We start from the raw sequence: 24,623 nt of genomic DNA, 5'->3' as shown, positions 1-24,623 counted from the left end.
AAGAAAGAGGGAGACACAGAATCTGATACAGGCTCTAGACTCTGAGCTGTCAGCACAGAGACCCACACAGGACTTGAACTCACAAACCACAAGATCATGACCTGAGCCGAAGTTGGATGCTCAACCTACTGAGCCACCCAGGCACCCCTTGTATATCCTTTTAAGAATAACTTGGCTAACTCCTCTGACTAACCCAATCCAATATTTTTAATCTAGATTTTTGAAAGAGATATGTCATTGTTCTATCCTAAATGCACTTCAATCTAAATAAATGTCAATTTCTTGACAAAGGATAATTTTCTAATAATAATTATCCCATTGATTGTATTTGGCTTATATTTCATTAATAAAAAATTACTCTTCTAGAGCTGGCCCATTATGACATTGATCTCCCATTTCAAAGAATATGAGGCAAAGCAGTGGATAGTGGAGAGGAGCTGGCCCAGATAGAGATATTTCATTGTTCCATGATTTTTCAGGGTTAGTAAACACTGACCCTCGAAGATTACCAATTACTTCTTAATGAAAAAAACCATAAATTGTTCTTAAACCTATGATAAATAATATGCTAATAATAACTCATCTCTTTCCATCATCAATATTTTTAACTAGTCCTTCCTTTGTGAACTTTACTGTTCACAAAGTGAAACTTCACTGTCCATATATTCTCTACACTTCTTTGACAGCACTCTTTCTGAGGCTTCCTTAGCATTTACAAATGTATTTATTTATTTTTAATTCTTTTTCGTTCATTTATATTTGACAGAGACAGAGTATGTGTGTATATGTGTGTGCATGAGTGGTGGAGGGGCAGAGAGAGAGAGAGAGACAGAATCCGAAGCAGGCTCCAGGCTCTGAGCTGTCAGCACAGAGCCCTACGCAGGGCTCAAACTCATAAACAATGAGATCATGACCTGAGTGGAAGTTGGACACTTAACCAACTGAGCCATCCAGACAGCCCAGCATTTACAAATTTAAACTAATGTACATAGTGGCTTAATAAATGCTGGCTTCACCTTTAACCCTTAAATGTGAAGATTTTCCAGTATTCATGGCTTTAACTCTTCAAATTGATTTCCTAAAAAAAATCCATCCAGTCTTGAGGCTTTGAAGATTATGTGAATTACTCCTAAATTTATATCTCTACTTTAAATATATCTCTGAACCCAATTTACATATTTTCAACTGCCTGATGGACATTTGCACTCTGATATCTTGCCATCTCCTGAAACTCAACAGTGCTAAATTATAGCTCTCTACTTTTCACTGAAATCAACTCTCACTCTTGACTGCTTATTTAAAAAAATCGTTGCACCAACCTCAAGTAACCCCTGGTCAAAATTTCCTTGTAATGTATTTTCCATATTTTAACTTATTCCAGTACTGCTATATATAATCATCAGAAAATCCTTTTAGTTTACTGTTACTTTTATTTTTGCCAAAATCCTATTCTATAGTCTCTATTAATTCACTTATGGACTATTTTGATTGTTATGATATTCCTGTCCTTGTGTTCTACTTTCTTAATCCATTCTGCATAAAACATCCTAAAATTCTATTTTTAACATATCAATAAAAATGCTAACAGAATCTTTGTAAATCTCAAATTCCTTAGCCTAATATTTAAGGTACTACACAATTTAGCTCTACCTGCCTTTATATCCACCCTCCCCAACAGAAAACATGTATTATATTCTAGATGGTTTACTAATTGTTTATCAAACATGCTCCAGTCATTCTAGCAAAGTATATCATACTTCCTCTTCCCTTCTATTTACCTTCTAACATCCAGGCTCACCTCAAACCTCATCCTTTCTGAATCTCCCAGATCACTCTTGTTCCTGGTAATTCTTCTGTCCTTTGACCTCCTTACACTTACTGTTTACACCACCCATTTGATATTCACTGCCTTATCTCATTTCTTAAAAACTTCATCATTTTGGTTTATCCTGTAGTTTCAATTGTATTGACAATATACTTATTGGAAGAAACTGTGGGAAATATATTTTGTATGTTCTGCAATGCCTAACACAATAATATGCCCTTAATACATGTTTGTTAAATAAGTGAATATTCATTTAAGTGTATACCACTGTGAAAATAGTCACAATGCAGAGCAGTTAAATTTAAGCTACATTCATAAATGAATAGCTTTTCTCTGTGAATTCTGCTATCTATAATACTTAATACTAAACTGAGAATAGTCAGGTGACAAATATTTGACCTAAATAGTCTGTCTCACTTAAAAATGAAGTGATTTCAGTATAAAAACAGAGAGGGAGACAAACCATAAGAGGCTTAAACACAGAGAATGTATTGAGGATCGCTGGTGGGGTGTTGGTGGGGGTAAGAGGTAAAGGGGTAAGGGGCATTAAGGAGGACACTTGTTGGGATAAGCAGTGGGTGTTATATGTAAGTGATTAATCACTAAATTCTATTCCTGAAAATAAATTTCAATTTTTATGTAGATTACATGTTCAAATGATTATATATATATCATAAATATATATATATAGTGATATATATATAAATTAAATAAATGTATTATTAAAATTTTTAAAATTCAAAAAATAAAGTGATTTCCTGCTGAGGATTATTTCTCTAAATACTCAACAACTCTGGACACTTAACCATATCTCCAACTGACATAACCATCAATGTACAGGTCACCACATTATACAAATTTTATTTAATCACTCTCTGTTCTTTACTGACAAGCTTATACCCTAATTGCTATTCTTTATCCAAATCTCCCTCAATTCTTCATTCTAACTGAAGCAAACAAACAAACAAACAAAACATAAGCTAGAGTCCTGACATTGGTCCTCTTAATCTGGTTTCTTCCTGGCTTTTCTGTAATCAACTTAAGAGTCATATTAGCATCATGCAAAAGACATCTCTCACCCAACAACAAAAATTCAGCATCCATTCACAGACAAAAGTTATGTTTGTGAGAGCTATGGGATCTAACACCATACACCAAGGGATCCAGGCACCCATACATCAGATAATAGACACTCAGTCCTCAGTCCCTGCTGATGACGTTGTAGTGGCTCATGAACTGCTTCCAGCCCCTCTTAGCTATAGTCAGGGAGCTCCTAGAAACCACTGTCTTAGAGAACATTCCACAGATAAAAGAGCCTTTGTGGAAGTCCAGGTTTGCAAAGGAGACATTTCATCACACTGTTGTAAGGCAAAGAAAAAGATAAGTTTGAACACTTTGAAGTGGGGTGTTAGTAAAGACTGGAGGAGGTAACAACTACTTCAAATTTGAAGACAGCGATGCAAAAGTTCAAGGAACATGAAAAATCAAGGTAACATGACACCACCAAAGGATCACAATAATCTTTTACTAACCAAACTCAAAGACCTGGAGATTATGTGATTTGCTTGATATAAAGAATTCAAATAGACTTTTAAAGGAAACTCAGTGAGCTACAGAAAACATAGAAAGACAATTCAACGAAATCAGGAAAATGATATATGAACAAAATAAGAGTTTATCAGAGAGATAAAAATGTTTTAAAAAGAAGCAAACAAATTTTGGAACTGACGAATATTATAAATGAAAAGAAAAATCCAACAGAGAGCATCACCAACAGAATGGATCAAGCAAAAGAAGAATCTGTGAGATAGAGGACATGAAATTTGAAATTACCCAGTCAGTAGAGAACAAAAAAAGAAAAAGAAAATGAAAAAAAAAAAAAAAAAAGAGTGAAGAAAGCCTATGTGATCTTAGAATACCATAACAAGAACTCTGAATTATTGGAGTTCCAGAAGAAGAAGAAAGGGAGAAGGGACAGAAAGCATATTTAAAGAAATAATGATTGAGCACTTTCCAAATCCGGAAGGATATTTGGATATCTAAGTTCATGAAACTCATAGTTCCCCAAAACACTCTACTTAAAGAGATCCTCTTCAAAATACATTATAATAAAACTATCAAAAATCAAAGACAAAGAGGGAATTTTATTTTTTTTTCTTTTTTTATTTTTTAATATATGAAATTTACTGTCAAATTGGTTTCCATACAACACCCAGTGCTCATCCCAAAAGGTGCCCTCCTCAATACCCATCACCCACCCTGCCCTCCCTCCCACCCCCCATCAACCCTCAGTTTGTTCTCAGTTTTTAACAGTCTCTTATGCTTTGGCTCTCTCCCACTCTAACCTCTTTTTTTTTTTTTTTTTTTTTCTTCCCCTCCCCCATGGGTTTCTGTTATGTTTCTCAGGATCCACATAAGAGTGAAACCATATGGTATCTGTCTTTCTCTGTATGGCTTATTTCACTTAGCATCACACTCTCCAGTTCCATCCATGTTGCTACAAAAGGCCTATTTTTACATATTTTACATATTTTACATATTTCATTTTTTCTCATTGCCACGTAGTATTCCATTGTGTATATAAACCACAATTTCTTTATCCATTCATCAGTTGATGGACATTTAGGCTCTTTCCATAATTTGGCTATTGTTGAGAGTGCCGCTATAAACATTGGGGTACAGGTGCCCCTATGCATCAGTACTCCTGTATCCCTTGGATAAATTCCTAGCAGTGCTATTGCTGGGTCATAGGGTAGGTCTATTTTTAATTTTCTGAGGAACCTCCACACTGCTTTCCAGAGCGGCTGCACCAATTTGCATTCCCACCAACAGTGCAAGAGGGTTCCTGTTTCTCCACATCCTCTCCAGCATCTATAGTCTCCTGATTTCTTCATTTTGGCCACTCTGACTGGCGTGAGGTGATATCTGAGTGTGGTTTTGATTTGTATTTCCCTGATAAGGAGCGACGTTGAACATCTTTTCATGTGCCTGTTGGCCATCCGGATGTCTTCTTTAGAGAAGTGTCTATTCATGTTTTCTGCCCATTTCTTCACTGGGTTATTTGTTTTTCGGGTGTGGAGTTTGATGAGCTCTTTATAGATTTTGGATACTAGCCCTTTGTCCGATGTGTCATTTGCAAATATCTTTTCCCATTCCGTTGGTTGCCTTTTAGTTTTGTTGGTTGTTTCCTTTGCTGTGCAGAAGCTAAAGAGGGAATTTTAAAAGGGAAAAAAGCTTGTAACATAAGCAAACTTCTATAAGGTTTTCAGCAGATTTCTCAGCAAAAACCTTATAGGCCAGGGGGGAATGGAATGATATATTCAAAGTAGTGAACTAAAATAAATGCCAGCAAAGAACACTTTACCTGGCAAAGCTGTCCTTCAGAAATGACGAAGGGATAAAGACTTTTCCAGACAAATAAAAGCTGAACGATAAATGAAAGCTGAAGGGGTTCATCACCGCTGGACCTGCCTTACAAGAAATGCTAAAAGGAATTTTTCAAGCTAAAATGAAATGATACTAACAGATAATATAAATACATATGAAAATATACAACCCATGGCAAAAATAAGTATACAATCAAAGTAAGAGTATCCTAATAGTGTAATATGGTGGACTACTAACCATTTAACTCTAGTATAAAGGTTAAAAGACAAGAGTATTAAAAATAACTACAGTGACAAAAATTTGTTAATGAATAAACAGTATAAAAGGGGTAAATTGTGACTTCAATAACATAAAAAAATGGGGGAATAAAGGGTAGGGTTTTTGTATGTGATTGAAGTAAATTTATCAGCATATATAGACTAGTAAAACTAAGATGTTTTATGCAAGCCCCATGGTAACCACAAAGCAAAAACCTGCAGTAAATTCACAAAAGATGACGGGAAGAGAAAGCAAAGCATACCACTACATAAAATCATCAGTTCACAAAAGAAGGCAGCAAGAGAGGAAGAAAAGGATGATAGAACTAAAAAAACAGCCAGAAAACAATTAATGACATTAGTTAAGTCTTTAGCCGTCAATAATTATTCTCCATGTAAATGGTTTAAATTCTCCAATCAAAAGGCATAGAGTGGCTGGATGGGTAAAAGAAAACAAAACAAAACAAAACAAAACAAAAAAAACATGATCCAATTATATGCTGCCTATAAGACACTCATTTCCCCCTATTTTTTTCCTCTATAGCCTTACTGATTTTCTGTATACTAGTTCTATGAATTATTAACAGAGGGATGTTAAAATCTTTTAACAATAATTGTGCATTGGTATAATGTTACATGAACATTTAAGATTATGTCTTCTTGATTAATTGACTCCTTTATTATGAAATGAACTTTTTTATTTATGGTAGTATTTTTTGCTGTCAAATATACTTTGTCAGATATTTATATGTTTTCCAGTTTTCTTTTGATTAAGGTTGGCATAGTATATCTTTTCCATCCTTTTACCTTTAACCTTTCATCTCTTTACATTTAAAGTTTCTTGTATATTTGCTATAGATAGATGAAACACAGATATGATAGATGAAGATAGATGATGATGATAGATAGACAGACAGACAGACAGGTGATAGAGGACCATACTGTAGGTTGTAGCTAGCAATCTCTGGCTCATAGATATATTGAACCAATAGTCACATACAATTTTTGTAAAGTTTTTCCAAGTGCTGTTCGTAAGCCAAGTGTTTCATATCCTGGATTTTCAGAATGATGTTTTCAGGCCCAAAAGGAGAACTTGGCATTGAGTCTATTTGTTTCTAACCTTGTTAGATATAGTTCATCATTCCAGCCCTTCACATCTCATTCCTGATTATCTAATCAAACATACTGCCCAAAACACTCCAATTATTGACAACTGTCCATCATATATCAATATCTTTATTTAAATCATGATAAAACTGTTTACTAGGACAAAATCAAGGCATATTTTTGAGGTATACGAGTAGGAAACTCTTTTACTTTCCCTCTGAATTACTAGTTTCTGGGTTTTTTGCAAAAAATCTTTCATACTATCAAGTATAATATCATAAATCTAATATTCCAGTGTTTCATCTGTTCTTCACAGTTCTTTAATTATCATTAACAAAAGTACTCTGTCTCTTATTTGTACAATTTTCTCAGCATTGGAGGATAGAAGTTAAGGGTTATAGGATTTGAAATCATTTAGAATGGTTCAGTGCAATTATAAAAAAAAAAAAGAAAAAAAGAAGAAGAAAAAGTTTAATTACCACTTAACTCATAAACAATTCTTCAGCATTTTCTATTGAATAGATTGTTAAAAAGAAATGAGGTTTAAAGCCTTACTTCTTATATGTTATTAAGATTGAGAAATGGAAAAACTTCCCAAACTTTGCAACACAATCAGTAGCAAAGTCTGGTCTGTAGCTCTAATTAAAACTCTGCATTATTAAAAGCAATTCAATTCTTATTTATTGAGTCAGAAAAGTGTTTCTATCTACTAGACTGTGACTTCTGTCTAGTTGTTAACTGCATCAAGTTGAGGATGAAAAATCTTTAATAGGTATGTAATAAGATGATCATGCCCATGAGTTTGTCATTTCTTTAAAAGTAAAAACTGTTTCAATCACTTTTCTGTGACCTCTTATAGACTATCCAAAGTGTTAGACACATGGTAGTTTGATTTTTGAATTGATTGTTTAAAAAATTACTGAAAATCACCTATTAGTGACAAGAATTCTATTAAAGGCTTAATTGGTGTGAAATGAAGCAGAAGACTATCCAATTTAATTCATGAGGACCTGAAATCATGCCACTCTATATTAACGAAAACACACAGAAAGATTAGAAAGATCATTTCACTATTTCTTTAACCAAAGCACTGAGCAAACCACATATCACAAGCACTTTTATTGTACTTTTGTATTTTTGTTGTGCATTGTCATTTTATAAAAAGACCCTCTTCATAGTAGCTAGCCTGGGTTTCAGTACTGCAATCTGGCAGGCACATAGAGGAGGAAAATGCTTTTTTATTATGTTATTTTGTTTCTGGCATAGACCTCAGGTTTTGATAGTCCTATCATATTTTAATCACCAGCAGTTGATTTCTACCAAAGCCTATATTATCACATGATGGGAAACATTTAAGTTAAAAAAAAAATTGATGGAAAATTCTCATAAATTATTCATCAAAAAGATAAGAACCTATTAAATACAATTAAGCTTTGAATTAATCTACAGAAGTTATTTTTAAACCATCTATCTTCATCACATTTCTGATAAAACTTGATGTAGAAGAGCTCTTAATTTGAATCTGGTAGTTTCCTTTGCATTCTTTGTAGAGACTCAATATATAGGGTAATGGTTAAGAGCATAAGTTTTAATAAAATATTTTCAATAAGATAAAGACAATCATACTGGCTCAAGGTTTTTTGTTTTTGTTATATTTTTTTTTAATGTTTATTTATTTTTGAGACAGAGAGAGACGGAGCATGAACAGGGGAGGGTCAGAGAGAGAGGGAGACACAGAATCCAAGGCAGGCTCCAGGCTCTGAGCTGTCAGCACAGAGCCTGATGCGGGGCTTGAACTCACGGATGGTGAGATCATTACCTGAGCCAAAATGGGATGCTTAACCGACTGAGCCACCCAGGTGCCCTTCAAGGTTTTTTAAGAGAGTGTTTTAAATAAAGCAAATACTCATTATGTGATAGCTATTATGATTATTATTACTATACATGAAAAATAAGTCTCTTCCCCATACACTTCTATGAAAATACTAAAGGGTGGTTGTCATACCCTGCAATGTGAAATGGTTTTATTTACTTAATAAATGGTTTATATTGTGCTTTCTTTTTATACCAACATGCTACTGCGTACTTTTTTTTCCTGAATTTTGATAAATTAACCATTTTTCAATATAGTTTTATTCTTTGACCACAGAGACAAGAGAACTACCATTGAAAACCATTTTATTTATTTACTTACTTATTTATTTACAGAGACAACACAAGCAGCGGAGAGGCAGAAGGAGAGAGAGAATCAAGTGGGCTCCACACCCAGCACTGAGCCTGACCTAGGGGTCAACATGGGGCTGGATCTCACGACAATAAGATCATGACCCTGAGATCATGACCTGAGCCAAAATCAAGATTCAGATGCTTAACTGACTGAGTGACTCAGGTGCCCTACATTGAAAGCCATTTATTTTTTTTTTTTGAAGTTTATTTTGAGAGAGAGAGAGAGAGAGAGAGAGTAAGGTAGGGCAGAGAGAGATGGAGAGACAGAATCCCAAGCAGGCTCCATGCTGCCTGCCCAGAGCCAGACACGGGGCTCAAACTCACAAACTGTGAGATCATGACCCAGCTGAAATCAAGAGTTGGATACTTAACTGACTGAGCCACCCAGGCGTCCATTTTAAATGTTGTGTGCAGGGGCACCTGGGTGGCCCAGTCGGATGAGCATCCAACTTCGGCTCAGGTCATGATCTCACAGTTCACAAATTCCAGCCCTGCCCTGGGCTCTGTGCTGACAGCTCAGAGCCTGGAGACTGCTTGTGATTCTGTCTCCCTCTCTCTTTTACCCCTCACCTGCTTGCACTCTGTCTCTCTCTCTCTCAAAAATAAATATTAAATTTTTTTTAAATATATACCTCATCCATTCAGTCATTTGATAACTATTTATTTAGTATTCACTATATGCCAAGCACTGTGTTAGGGACTGGATTTCTAGGAATGCTATGAAAGAAAGGCACACCTATGAAAAGGAAGAAAAGAATAATGTAAAGGGAAGCCAAATCTCAAGGGAGGATTTTACATTTTTCATTGGAGATTCAGAGACATATTAAAAGATTAGAATGAAGGAACTGAGGGTAGGGTTAGGGTAGTAGAGTAGTAACCAATGGAGCAAAGCCCAAGGGAAATGTGGAAGAAGCGTAAAACAGCAAGACGTGGGTTTCCTTTTTAAGGAATTTTAATGTCATAAGGGAGATAACATATACAAAACTTTTAAAAATGTAAAGAAAATATTTTAGGAAAATCTAGGATCTATAGAATCCAGAGTTAGGATGATTAACAAAAATTAATTTTAGATGACTTTACATCATCTTCTAGCACAGTAACAATATTAGCCAGAATTCTAGAAGAAAGTGATAGTAACACTGCCTGACTTCAATCCACTGGGAATATGAAAATCCTCTGGGCGATACAAGGAAACTTCTCATTGCTTAGACTGAGCATCAGACTAAGAACTCTGAATCTCCAAGCCTTATGACTCTTCAGGTAAAAGTGTTAAGTCTTTGTGAAGGTCTAAACTGCAACCAGAGTGAAAATCCTAGGTTAAGGCATTTAGACAAGTACAGGTTATTTAATCACTTTTAAAGTTAAATTTAGGGGCGCCTGGGTGGCTCAGTCGGTTAAGCGTCCAACTTCGGCTCAGGTCATGATCTCACAGTCTGTGAGTTCGAGCCCCGTGTCGGGCTCTGTGCTGGCAGCTCAGAGCCTAGAGCCTGCTTCAGATTCTGTGCCTCCCTCTCTCTTTGCCCCTCCCCTGCTCATGCTCTGTCTCTCTCTGTCTCAAAAATAAATAAAAACATTAAAAAATATATTTTAAAACAAAGTTAAATTTAATTCATATAAACATCCGGGCAAAGGGTGAAATGAGAAGTACTGATAAGAACACAATTAGAGTTTTTTAAATAAATTAGCTGTGATGTTTAAGGATCAAGATACAGTACAAGAAAGAAAAAATAATAATATTGATAGGACAGCAGCTTTGGAAAACAAAACAAAACAAAAAACAAAAAGAATCTCTGAAAGACCTGAGAAATCAATGTCTGCATTGAAAGCTATTAAGGATATACTAAGTCCACTGCTGTTCAGATCTAATGCACTTCCGATTTTAAATTGAAACTTGTTCTGTTCTATTATCCTAAAACCTTCAGGATATTCAAGGACCTTGTCAAGGACATTAACTTGGAAACAGAAACCCAAACCTTTAGTTGCTAAATGCTTGGTGAAATCTGGTATGCAAAATATCTTTCCCCATCTGTGATTGGGAGTTTATTCTTCAGGCAATGGGGGAAAATCTTGAATGCCCCGAGAAGGAAAGTGACATGATCAAAGCAGCTTTACAGGAAAGTTAATTACAACATTGATATATGGAATGAATGAAGGAAAGAAGTGGAAAGACTGGGCCAAAAAAATCATTAAAATCTAGTTACAATAAGTTAGGAAATAAAGATCTGTGGTGGCGGATGTACTTGGGCAAACAGAGGATATTGATCTCGCTACGCTTGGATTTGAAAATCAGTAACAAGGGAGACCCTAGAGAAAATAAATGGTATTATTTTAATATAGCTTTAACAACCTCGAAAATTTTGTTTGGGAGTGTAAGGAAGGATAGACAACAGATTTTGGTTAGATTCTATATAAGTGTGCCAAGAAGATATCCGGATGGAAATATTCACAGGTCACTATGCTTGGATTCTAAGGATTAACTAGAGATTCTTTATTTGGGAGTCATCTAAACGGTTCTTAGTTAGGGTTAATTTGGTCCCCCAAATGATATTTAGCAATGTCTGGAAGGATGGTGCTATTGGAATCTGGTGGGTAGAGGTCAGTGATGCTGTTAAAATATCTGCAATGCACAGAACAACCTCCTACAACAAAGGATTATGTGGCCCAAATGTCAATAGTGCCAAGGTTAAGAACTCTGCTCATAAATGTCATAGTACATTAGGGATATCTTGTGCAATCAGTGCATATAGTATATTTATGTTTAATTTAAATTTAATTTATAGAAAATAAAAATAGTACCAAACATTTATCAGGTCTTACTCTATTTCACATTACATGGTTTGTCTTTTAAATGCTATAAGACGTATATCACCTTTATCCTCCTTCAACAGGTTAGGAAACAGATCCACTGAAAAGTTAAGATGCCTGCCAAAAGCCACATAGCTGGCAAATTTGGGGGCCCAGGTTGCAATCAAAAAGTCCATTTTCAGAACCATGATTCTAACCACTAAGCTGGAGCATACAGTGATTATAGGTGCAGTATCCTCAAACACCATGGCAGACAAGAGAGAATTACAGAGCAAAACATTATTCTCCCTTCATCCTTCTTACCAAACCAAACCACACCAAATCAAAAAAAGTAAAAGCACTCTCTCAAATATTAATAGCACTTCCTTTCTGCATCACCGAAGATTCCATTATCCCATTGAAACATTTCAGAGATTTTTATCCTGGAGGAGGTTTTCAATGGAGGAAAGAAACCTTGAGCTCTACCTGAAGTAGCAATTTTGACAATCTTAGCATTTTGACATATGGTGTATCCAGATGTATTATATCTAATTTGTGAGTAATAATAAAGTAAAAAATTTTCCTAATGTAATTTTCACCCTGTAAATTAGAACTGAGTAAAAATTAATACTATTATAATATATATCATATTTTCTTACTTTCCACTATGTTTTTTTGAGTGCCAAAGAAAGATATACAATTAAAGCTAATGACATTGGGGCACTGGATGTTAACATATAAATGTCATTGTGATTCAGAACAGTAAAATGTATTTGTTGAAAATTACCAACTTAATATTTAGAATATAGTCAACCAAATAAGAATTTAATTTCTCAAATTAGACTTTTAAATCATCCTCTTTAAATATAAATTACACATTTATCAAACTAACATTTATCAAACTAGATATTTGGAGTTCTAGTATGATTTATTCTCCATTTGGTCAAGATGATAAAGGTGAAACACATTTCTTTGAAGTTTGGTAGTTTCCAAGTTTTTGAAACAATGGACTTATTCCTCAAATGACTATTAAGAAATAAAAATATCCATAATAAGGAAAGGTGGAAAAGAAGAAGGAGAGAGTTCTGCAGCCAGAATGGGGAAGCTGGGAAGGGAGGAAGTTGGGAGGCCACTTAGGACGACCTGGGGACAGGGGGTCCAAAGATCTAGATATTTAACAACATTAATCTACCCATCAGGCAGTATTTTAGGCAACTTTAGAGACTCCATAGAACACAGTTTGAGGCGTGCCTGGGTGGCTCAGTTAGTTACACATGCAACTCTTGATTTTGGCTCAGGTCATAATCTCACAGATTGTGAGTTCAAGCCCGGCATTGGGCTCTGCACTGAGGGTGTGGAGCCTGCCTGGGATTGTGTCTCCCTCTCTCTCTGACCCTCCCCAGCTCAATCTATATTTCTCTCTCTCAAAATAAAAAAATAATAATAATAATAAAATAAAGAATATAGTTTGAAAGGGGTTATCCAATATATTTTAGGGTAATTTATAATAAAATTATCATAACTATCTTAAAATCTTTTAACTATATTAAAGTTGCAGGTCTAACTGATATATTAATTACATTCTGCTTTAAAATGTGATATTACATAATATGCATATACTTATCATTAAATGCTACCTTTTATTTTATGTGTTAAACTTGCATTTTTTAATTTTCAAGTGGTGGACAGTATCCTGAGGCACTTAATTCCTATCTCTGCCTGTGGTTTATATTTATCTCTTGACCATTTCTTTCAGAACTGCAAATTTATTTTCTACCATAAAAAACTAAAGTAAATTACATTTAATAAGCTTTTAAATATAGTTCTCTGACACAACACTTAATTTAAGATCGATGATTTTACTCTTTTACACTGTGCTTTGGGAATATTTTTGAGCAATGATGAATTTCTTTTGATTGTTCTCTTATTTTCTGGTAAACAGTACTGTAATAAATTTTGATCCTGCCTTTGGTCTCGATATTTAGTAGCTCTGTATTTGTTTTCTTTGATAGCAACACGCATTAATATTTATAACCATTTTCCTTTGCAGCATCTCCCAGATGGCTCTGCGCCCAGTGCACATGTTGAATTTTATCTTTTACCATATCCCAGTGAAGTTCGTAGGAGGAAAACAAAATCTGTTCCAAAATGTACCGACCCCACTTATAATGAAATTGTAAGTATGATTCATCTCTTGTCCGGTCGCTTTGTATTTTTCTTACCATTTTTCAGCTTAACAACCAAATATGGAAAATGTGCAGTAATTGGAAGCATTATTCCATAAAGGGAAGACATTTCACAAAATAGCCACTGTGCACTGATCACTGTTCTCGATGCTATGGGAACTGGAAAATACAGATTCTGCTTTCAAAGCATTTATGAACCAATTTTCAAATTTTGGCTATCCTCCAGCAAGAGCCCACGATGGCATTTGTTTTGCCTAACATTATCCCTGACTTCATCTTATTTTCTCTAACCTTATTTTCCCTTACCTGGTTTTCTTTACCTAATAACTTTATCATAGTATATCCTGTGTATAACAATAAACTTCATAAAATCTCCTTTGAAAAAATGAAAAACAATAAACAAGTACAAACCACCAATAAAATTAATTTATATTATATATAGCTCTCTAATTCACGTGTATTTCACAATTTGAATATCCAAACCCTTAACTTCTTTCTGAGGCAAACCCCACATTTATTCTCCTGACTCCATCCCTTCTCATCTCCTCTGTACCTTGCTCGGATGTTAATTTGTTTGCCTTTCTTAAGGCTACTTCATCCACTGGTTAGGTCAGAAATTTTAAAAAAACAAAACAAACTCCTGAACTCAGCCTTTCTAAAGCACCCACATTTTCTTTCCCTCCCTATTGCCTCCAAACTTTTGCAAAAGTAACTCACATTTCCTGCTCTCACTTCATCACTTCCTTTTCATTCTTTAATCCTTTGCAGTGTGGATTTTGAACTTAAAGATGCTGCTTTATTAAGAGTGACATCAGTAGACTCCTAATTGCTCAATGAGCCTAATGAACCCTTAGGTTCTACTCTCCTGAACGTTTCTACAGCCACGCTGCCAACTGCACCCTCTTTTTGACACCCCCCTTTTGCTTGAGTCTTACCTCTTCTGAACTCCCTCCATCTTCTCTAACCACTCATTTAATTTTGTTCTTTGCCATTCTTCCTCTGAAAAATATTCTTGTTTGCTGTTCCATGATCTACCCTCATTTCCTCTTGATAGATAGTCTCAAAATTATCTTATATACCTAAAAATTTTCATTTAACACCTCTCTGTAAGTTGCATCTACATCTATTCCTCAAGCCTTGGCTTCTGCCTTAAATTTTTGACCTTCTGCACTCTGCCTGATTACTAAAGAGCTCCATTTGAATGTCTCCTAGGCACTTTTAAACCAGAGTTCCCTCCTCTGTTTCCCATCTTAAAAGATATCTTCTAATGACACTTCCCTCTCTCTCACTACTTTTCCAACTAATCCCCAAGTTTTGTCATTTTAAAAGTTTTTTATATGTACAGCCACCTGCCTCTTAAACCCATCACCTTCTGTCTGCCCCATCCCTGCTTCTTTGTTTGAGGTCCCTGTGACTTTGGCTACTATAGAATAGCCTCCTATCTGCCTCTTGTGTTTTTCAATCAAATCATTCACATTTCTACCTAAGGTGTCTTTCAAAAGCCAGTCATATTTATTTTTTCTACTATTTAAATTCCTTTTGAAAGTTCCTCATTGGGGGCGCCTGGGTGGTTTGGTCGGTTAAGCGTCCGACTTCGGCTCAGGTCATGATCTCACGGTCCATGAGTTCAAGCCCCGCGTCGGGCTCTGTGCTGACAGCTCAGAGCCTGGGGCCTGTTTCAGATTCTGTGTCTCCCTCTCTCTCTGCCCCTCCCCTGTTCATGCTCTGTCTCTCTCTGTCTCAAAAATAAAAATAAACGTTAAAAAAAAATTTTTAAAAAAAAGTTCCTCATTGCCTCATGGATTATGTATCATCCCTATATACTTTTAAAAAGATTGTTTGGGGGTGCCTGGGTGGCTCAGTTGGTTGGGCATCTGACTCTTGGTTCCCCTCAGGCCATGATCTTACAGTTTGTGGGTTCAATCCCCACCTCGAGCTCAGTACTGATGATGCAGAGCCTGTTTGGTATTCTCTCTCTCCCACTCTCTCTCTCTCTCTGCCCCTCCTCTGCACACTCGTTCTCTCTCTCAATAAATAAACTAAAAAAAATTGTTTTGAGATCATTGTAAATTCACAGGCAGTTGGAAGAAATAATACAGAGAGAATTCAAATAACCTTTTGCTACTCTCTCCCAATGGTAACATTTTGCATGACTAGAGTACAGTATCACAACCAGGAAACTGACATTGATTACAATTCACTGACCTTATTGAGATTTTGCCAGTTTTACATGTGTTCTTATGCATTTTGTTGTATTTAGTTCTATGCATTTTTATTTTCATTCCAATTGGTTCTATGCATTTTTATTACATGTATAAATTTGTGTGACCATCACCCCATCAAGGTCCAGAACAGTTCCATCACAAAGACCCTTGGTGCTACTCTATTATAGCCACAGACACATCCCTCACTCTAATGCCCACTCCCCCATCACTGTCTACTAGTAATCTCACCATCTTTATAATTTTGTTATTTCAAATGTTATAGAAATGGAATCATGCAGTTTGTAACACTTTGAGACTAACATTTTTCTCTCACCATAATGCCCTAGCAATCTATCCAAGTAGCTGCATGTCTCAATAGTTTTCTTTTCACCACTGAGTAGTAGTCATGGTATGGAAGTATAACATTTTCCTTAACTGTTCACCCATTAAAGGACATCTGGGTTATTTTTGGTTTGGGCTATTGCAAACAAAGCAGTTGTGAACATTGACGGATAAGTTTCTGTGCAAACATAAGTTGTAACTTCTCATAGATAACCGCTCAAGATGTAATTACTGGAATATATGGTAATGGCATATTAGGTTTAAAAAAAAAAAAAGAAAGAACTTGCCATACTCTTTTTCTATACCATTTTATACTCCTACCAGTAATGCATCCAGTTTTCTCTGCATCTATGCCAGCTATTTTTTAATTTTAGTCCTTTTGATAGGTATTGAGTGTGCCTCATTGTGGTTTTAATTTGCACTTACCTAATAACTAATGATGCTGAACTTCTTGTCATGTGCCTATTTACCATCCTCTTTAGTGATAGGTTTCTGCATGTCTTTGCTCATTTGCTAATTGAGTAGTTTGTATTTTTGCTGCTGAGTTTTGAGAGTTCTTTATATATTATGGATAGTAGTCCTTTGTCAAATAAGTGGCTTGCAAATATTTTCTACCTGTCTTCCATGACTACTTTTCATCCTCTTCTCAGGGTCTTTCAAATTAAAAGTTTTAATTTTGATTTTGTACAAGTTATCAATTTTTCCTTTTTTGGCTGCATATGTGGTGGCAAATCTAAGAACTCTTCACCTAGCACTAGTCCTAAATATTTTCTCTTCTAGTTTTCCTGTTTTCTAGTTTTACATTTTATATTTAAGCCCATTATTTATTGTGAGTTAATTTTTGAATGAAGTATGGGGTTTAGGTTGGAGTTCATTTTGTTGTTGTTGTTGTTTTAACCTATTAATGCCAATTACTCAAGCATCATTTATTGAAAAAGCAATCCACCAAATGTCTTTGTAACTTTGTCAAAAATAAGTCAGAGGGCTCCTGGGTGGCTCAGTCGGTTAAGCATTTGATTTCAGCTCAGGTCATGATTTCTCACAGTTCATGTGTTTGAGCCTCATGCTCAGCCAGTTAAGCATCCAACTTCAACTAAGATCATGACCTCATGGTTTGTGGGTTCCAGCCCTGTGTCGGGCTCCTCTGACAGTGCAGCACCTGCTTAGGATTCTCTTTCTCTCCTTCTCTCTCTGCCCTTTCCTGACTTGTGCTTTCTCTCTCTCTCAAAATTAATGAATAAACTTAAAAAAATAGGTCAGGAATATATGTGTGCTCATTACCTTTTATTTCCTCACACCTAATCCTATTGTCAGGTCATATAAGACAGCTTGTCATTCCCTGAACAATCCTTAGGACCTCTGTGATGGAGCTCATTCCCTTCACCCTTTCTGCTCTTCCCTGTCAACTTTGAAGCTTACCTCAAATGTGGATTCTGGGAACTACTCCCTCCTAGACTCTTATGCCACACTTGCCTCTTTTACTTAGTTCTACATGCTTTTTTTCTTCTAGTATATTGTAAATTTCTTGAAGGCAAAGGAAATACCTTTTTGTTTTTTGTTTTTTTTTTAATATCTTTAAAATTTAGCTGTTTCTAAAAAGATTTATGGAATTTAATATTTGGGGTAGTTTTATAAGTGATGCTTTATATGGATGTGTAAAAATGCATATATATTTATACATATAATTTAGTAAGGAAAGATCTTCTGAAATTTTATTATTTATCATGATATCAGCAGCTAGAGATATACTCTCCCAATAGTAGATCATTTGTTTCCATATGTTTTCAGTACAAGACCCCCTACGTGAATATCAAGAAATTTCTCTAGACTTAATGCTATACTTCAGCATTTGTAAGCCAAGGAGGGACATAAGGACAAAAAGCCACTGACAATTCAGGAGTTTAAATTAACTTGTGTTTTATTTATTTCAAGCAATATTTTAAAGCAATATTTTTAAATAGCAAATACACATGCATGGAGATTATTTTATATTGCTTATTATTTCCATAAGTTTTCTGATGGCTTGCAATAATTCTGGGTCCTCCCACATTCGTGGCCCATTGATTAGAAATCACTGCAATGCTTTTTTCGTCAGCCAGTACTTGTAGCTTGGACACACTGTTTATAAATTCTAAACACTTTTAAAATTGTTTGGAAACTTTTAAAATTATTTCAACAATAGTCCATAGTCCATGCCTAGTACACTCTGATTTCTACATAACTCAAATAAGCAGAAATGTTAATTAATATGTGGATAAGTGACTATTTTAATAGTAATGATCATCATATAAACAAGTTTGGTGGGGAAGCTGGTTGAATTTAGAAAGTGATGAGAATAAAAAGAAGACAACATTTTAATTTTTCTCCCGTTTTGTTCTGTGTCTTGTATCAATACAAGAATAGTTATAAGAAATGCCAAAAAAAGTACACCGGTTTTAACTCTGGTTTTACTTTCTCTTGCCCTCTACTGTGCTGCTGTAGGCCGCATCTCTGTGCCAAACCCCTCAAATATTTCTGGGCACCCTCAGCAACAATTTACATGTTTTCTCGGAAGCCCAGAAAATTATCACATGGCATCCACCTCGTTTTTAACTTGTCCCCTGCTTTGCTTCCCAAATACTGCTACATCAACCACTCAGTATGGCTGGGATTTCTTAAACTGCCGAAGCCACGCAATGTTCTGGGAAGTGGGAGAGAATGACCTCACTCCCCTTTTTATATAAATCTCTTAAAGGAATACAAAGTGCATATTACATTGCATCACCAATGTCTTACAAAGGTTTTCATGAAAATAATTATTTCCATTTTTATTCATAGTTCTCTCTTTCCCCCTAATACCCAGACTGAGAAAGGCTGGGTCAGGGACACTGCCAAGGGTCCCTTTTATATCCACCCTTTAGATACTAAACTTTCTTTGATACAGGGCCAAACTTGTCTATTTGACACTTCCCAGAGTGATTCCCAACAGACTTTGCCAGCAGTCTCCCTGAAAATCCCTATCATGTATAGATCCCTGTTGTAGACATGACTGGACTGGAGGTGGGTGGGGCTGGCAGTAAGCATGCTCACAAACTGCCCTTCAGCTTTTAAGACACAGAGCTGGGATCCTGGCGCTAATGCCCTTGCTCTTTTTCACTCTGTTACCTTTGGCATGTGGTTAAAAACCATCATTTTTTGCAATGATTCATTAGAAAAACAGATCGTATTTTAGGGCACAATTATATTGTTATAGCTAATGCATATTGTACATTGTATTCCTTTCTTAGGTACTATTCTGTTATAAAGTATAAAGGGGAAATTAGAACAGAACAGGAACATTCTACATGTTTCACAGATCTTAAAATATCTTGTGGAATGTGAATGATTATCTAGCATAGCAGTAAGTGTATGGTACACTCAGTAAGTCATAGCTATGGTTATCTGTAACATCCTCTCGTTTGATATTCATAACATGATGAAAACTCGATTTGTAAATGAAGACATTGAGACCTTGATGTCAAACATTTCGACCAGGGTCCAGCTACTAGTTTTCAAGTCCAAAACTGCCAGATTCCTAAACTCATACCGACCCCACTAAGTTATGCCGTTGGTCCCTTCCTCCCACACCCACAGAGTTTTCCTGTTCTCACTTATTTTGAACTCTCCTTTTCATTATCCTGCCTCCTTGCTCCCCTTACCACCAGTAGTAGACACATTTTGGTTTCCATGTTCTTGTTCTTCCACTGAAGTCACGCTAAACACACTTCAGAATTATTTACTATGCCCTCAGGGCAAATAACATATGGTGAGTGCTTGTATACAAGTTAACAGATATTAATTACCCTAAACAAGGTTTTTTTTCTGTTTGATGTGATAATTTAAAGCCTACAAATTCAGTATTTGTCAGAAGGCAATGAAGACCTGGCTCATGTCTATAAGTAAAAAGTATCATAAAGTTAAACGGAAAGAGCTGTGCATTTTGGTTCTGTTTATGTGAAGACAGAATATTCATATTAAATCATTTGGTGAAAAAGTCTCAAAGAATATAATCATCTGCATACTTCTCTAGCATTAACCACTAATTAGTCATTGCGCGGTAAGAATAAAGAAATAAGGCCTACAGCTTATTTTTTTCTTTATTTTTTAAGTTTTTATTTAAACTCCACTTAGTTAACATACAGAGTAATATTAGTTTCTGGTGTATAATATTCAACACTTCTATACATCACCCAGTGCTCATCACAACAAATAAGAGTGCTTTTTTTTTTTTTAACAATGTTATGGATACAGTAAAGCAATTAAAATAGATCTATATTATCTATGATGTATAATGATTGCATGTTTATAAAACTTGAGTTACTTTTAAGAAAATAACTTTTGCCTAATGAAGCACAAGGTGGGGGGGGGGGGGAAGTAAGGTAATGTAACCTCTAGAGTTCAAATGTTTGTATTTTAACCAGAAAGGCAATTAATTCTTAAAGTCATTTTTTGAGAATTTCAACTTGCCAAATACCAGGGAGGCTCATTTCTGTCTGGAACTGTTTTCTCCAGTTAACTAATGCAAAATAGCAAGAAACAGCTGTTCCTTTTTGTGTATTTGATGGATCTTTCTCAGCTATAATTTATTAGTGTTCAATAGGTACCAGGTTTTGTTGTAAGGCTTACATTCATTATCTCACTTATTCTCCCCACAGTGCTAAAAGGCAAATATTATTATCACCATTATTATTATGCAAATGAAAAAACATATAGATGACCATAAATGCATACAAATTATTATGTCATAGAAATTTGTATCTTTAGAGCTTATTTATATGATTCACAGAGTTCTTAAGCCAGACTTTTGCAAAGCCCTAATAATTAGGTTTATTCCATTTTTCTATTTCACATACAGTCACACTTTAAGGGCCCCTTCATCTATTTTCTCTGTAAAATAAATGAGTTTATCTGCTGAAAGTATTGTGGAGAAGAAAATGGAAGATAGTTTAAACAGTTCAAAATAGCCACTGTGGAGAAAAAAAAAAGGAGCTTACTCTATAGTCCTGGAAAGATAAGAGTTCAGGAGGAGATGTGGCTCACAGAGTCTATGCTGGGCATCCCATTGCTGGTAATGAAGAATAATTAATGTAATTGCGTTTTGAGATTTTTAAGGCAGCGCTTAAACTCCTTTACTATCTCAGGGGAACTCAATAAGTGAAATGGAATAATCTGAATCAGCAGTCCTAAGAAACTGAAAAGATAATATTCTGTTTGGAATGAGAATAGGATTCTAGAAGAGGAGGTAGCCAGGAGCTGTCACATGAAGCAGGGTAGACTGGATTAACCTGTTATATCACATCTCATGTCCCTTGATTAAATTGTTTATTTGATAAGGAAATCATTGTTCAGAACAGCTAAAAGATGGCTCTTGAATGGAACTTCATCAATAACTTCATGGGTTCATAAATGGTAGACAAATGCAATGTGATGGACCAGAAACCATATCCATATACACTGAGGAGACCTCCCAACTGACTGAAAGGGTTTCCCCCACTTCTTTTTTGTACATATAGAGAACACTTTATTTCTATCTTGTAGCTTGGCTATAAAAAGCAAGCAAGTTTGTAGTAGCATATGAAACTCCTTTTCTAAATGTGTTCTGAGGAGTTTCCCTGGCAACCATGTTAGGTTTATACACAGGTCTCCCCTCCCTTTATGATGGGTAACTAATTTCTCGATAGTACTACACTTCTGAAGTTTCTTTACTACTGTAGGCACCCAGTGGTAATGCCCATGATTTACTTCCTGGAAATTATAACACACAGTTGAACAGATCCCTTTTTAGAAACTAGTTATATGACTAGCAAGTGAAAAAGAGCAAGACACAAAACTGTACATACAGCATAATTACAGCTCAGTTCTTAAAAAGTAATTATATATAGAAAAAATAAACATCAAAATATTAACTGTAATTATCTCCCAATGGTGGAAATATAGATTTTCCTTTTTTTGTTTCATCCATATTTTATTTAATAAGCATGTGTTTTCATAATTAAAAATTAAACAATTTTAAATAAATTAAAGTTAGCATAGAATTAATTCTTCCCATGTAGAAGGAAATATTGTTGTACTGCACTAAATTAACACAAGGAAATCATGGAGATTAGCCTGCTCTCCTCATTAGTCTTCAACAAAGAAAGATAATGTTCAAGGTCCCATGTGGCACAATAAATTCAAGGACAGTTAAAAGGTGATGTATTTAAATTTCCTCCTAGAGAATAATTTACAGTCATATTAAATTTGGGATGGACAATTATTAATGGAATCAGAATAAATTCTAAACTTCTTAGAGAAATATTCTGTCATTAAACTCCATTATGTTAAGAGAACCTTTAGCTTTCCAGAATTACAGTTAGAAATGAAAGATCCTACATTAACATATCTGTGGCAAGCTAAATGATATTAACGGCTAAATATTTTTATTAAAAGCAATATTTTTTAAAAAGCGCATTTAAGCATATCTGATTTATATTTTCATTATTCCCTTTTCAGGTGGTGTATGATGAAGTCACAGAGCTCCAAGGACATGTTTTAATGCTTATTGTGAAAAGCAAAAGCATATTTGTGGGAGCAATTAACATCCAACTTTATACTGTCCCACTCAATGAAGAAAAATGGTATCCACTAGGAAACTGTATAATTTGACCATTTCTATCAATGAATGCATTATTCAGTGACTACCTATATCTTTTTCCACTTCTGGGCCTCTTTGTCACTAGAGCAGGACATTTTTGTTGTCAAAGGTAGCATAGTGTATCAAGGACACCCAAAACAAAGACATCAGAATTAGTCTGTTAGAGTTATATATTCTCTACTTGTGTTTCATTGTTTTCTTAGAATCTTTTCTCCTTAACAAAGTGCCAATTTATTGTGTAAAATAAAAGAACACCTAATTTTAATATATCTTTTAAATCAAACACATGCTCACATTTTTTAATTGTGTGCCTACTGTTAAAAGCAACACTCTGACTGTAGTTTCCAAGAAATATGGCCATAAATCTCATCAATTAATTTAAGATCTAAGTATATCTGTAACAGATTTTTAACTTTGAAGTAAATATACATACCTGCATACTGACTTATAATCCTATTTATCGAGGGAATTAGTAAGCTCCAGCAGAATGATTTATTATTTTCTATCAGAAAAACAAAGGACAAATGCCTGAAATTCTTAAATCCAATTTTTGGAAGAAACTTCTTTGCAGTTTCTTGCCTTTTTCTATGCCAATCAATTAATCATCATTGGATTTCACCCAACCAGAGGCATGATCACATTTTTAAATTTCATTATCCCTTAACTCCACGATGTCAAACTCTGAAACTCTCCCCTCTGATCAAAACCTCTTCTCTTTGCACATCAAGAATTTCTCTAACTTCTGAAGCTACTTGTGTACTCATCATGACTTGAGTAGACAATCCTACGGATTTCTACCTACAAAGTAGGTACAACTCAAAGCACTATGCTACATTCTTTAAGAGAACAAAATAGGAGTTTGGGTTTTTTTTATCCCTGCCATTTAAATTACTTAAAAAAGTTAAATTCTTGCTTTTTTTTCAATGCTTCACTGTGAATGAATAAAAAAGTAATTTAAGCTCTTAGATATGGTCATCTACATAACCATGTAAACACATAAAGGACTGTAAAATTTATTCATTGAAAACATTTGAGTGCCAGCCTACAGCAGGCAGAAAGTCAATGCAGATGACCGCACTGAAAGGAAAAGTGACTCTGACACAACAGCAGGGCATAAGCAACACATGTAGGATACTCTCCTGAAGTGCCAGGTTCTGGTGAACAGGGACTGCACTGCAGGGAACTCCAGGATTTCTTCAATGTAAAGTCACTTTCAAGAGCAGAAAACATAGTTGACCTTCTTAACACAGAGAAACAGACACAGAAAGGAGGGAAAATGAGAAGACAAAGAAATTTATCCCAAATGAAAGAATAGGACTAGGCTATAGCCAGAGATCTAAGCAAAATAGCTATAAGTAACATGCCTGATAGAGAATTTAAAGCAATTATAATGAGGATACTTACTGGACTTGAGAAAAAAGTGGAAGACATGAGTGAGACCCTTAACACAGAGATAAGAAATAACATAGTAGAGATAAAGTGCTCAATAAACAAAATGAAACATGCTTGTTGGAATGAACAGGACCTAGTGACCTAGAAGATAGAATAATGGAAAGTAATCAAGCTAAACAAAAGACAGAAAAGATTATGCAAATAAGAATAGGCTTAGGGAACTCAGTGACACCACCAATGTAAAAACATTCAAATTATAGA

The 24,623-nt window shown here is 35.1% G+C and overlaps 1 protein-coding gene across 1 annotated transcript in view; it reads left to right on the top strand.

The window, feature by feature from the left end:
* Positions 1–23,408, top strand: part of PIK3C2G (phosphatidylinositol-4-phosphate 3-kinase catalytic subunit type 2 gamma) — a 350,214-nt gene extending 326,806 nt beyond the window's left edge. The window contains exons 32-33 of the mRNA XM_019452113.2: positions 13,637–13,762; positions 22,829–23,408. Coding sequence (XP_019307658.2) covers positions 13,637–13,762; positions 22,829–22,981 — 279 coding nt within the window. The 3' untranslated portion in view covers positions 22,982–23,408. The remainder of the gene's footprint in view (positions 1–13,636; positions 13,763–22,828) is intronic.
* The last annotated feature ends 1,215 nt before the right edge of the window (positions 23,409–24,623 follow it).

The sequence above is a fragment of the Panthera pardus genome, unplaced genomic scaffold (assembly GCF_024362965.1).
Source record: "Panthera pardus isolate Hobbes unplaced genomic scaffold, ASM2436296v1 HiC_scaffold_6, whole genome shotgun sequence".
In the NCBI taxonomy this organism is placed as follows: domain Eukaryota; kingdom Metazoa; phylum Chordata; class Mammalia; order Carnivora; family Felidae; genus Panthera; species Panthera pardus.
This window is presented reverse-complemented; position numbering and strand designations above follow the sequence as displayed.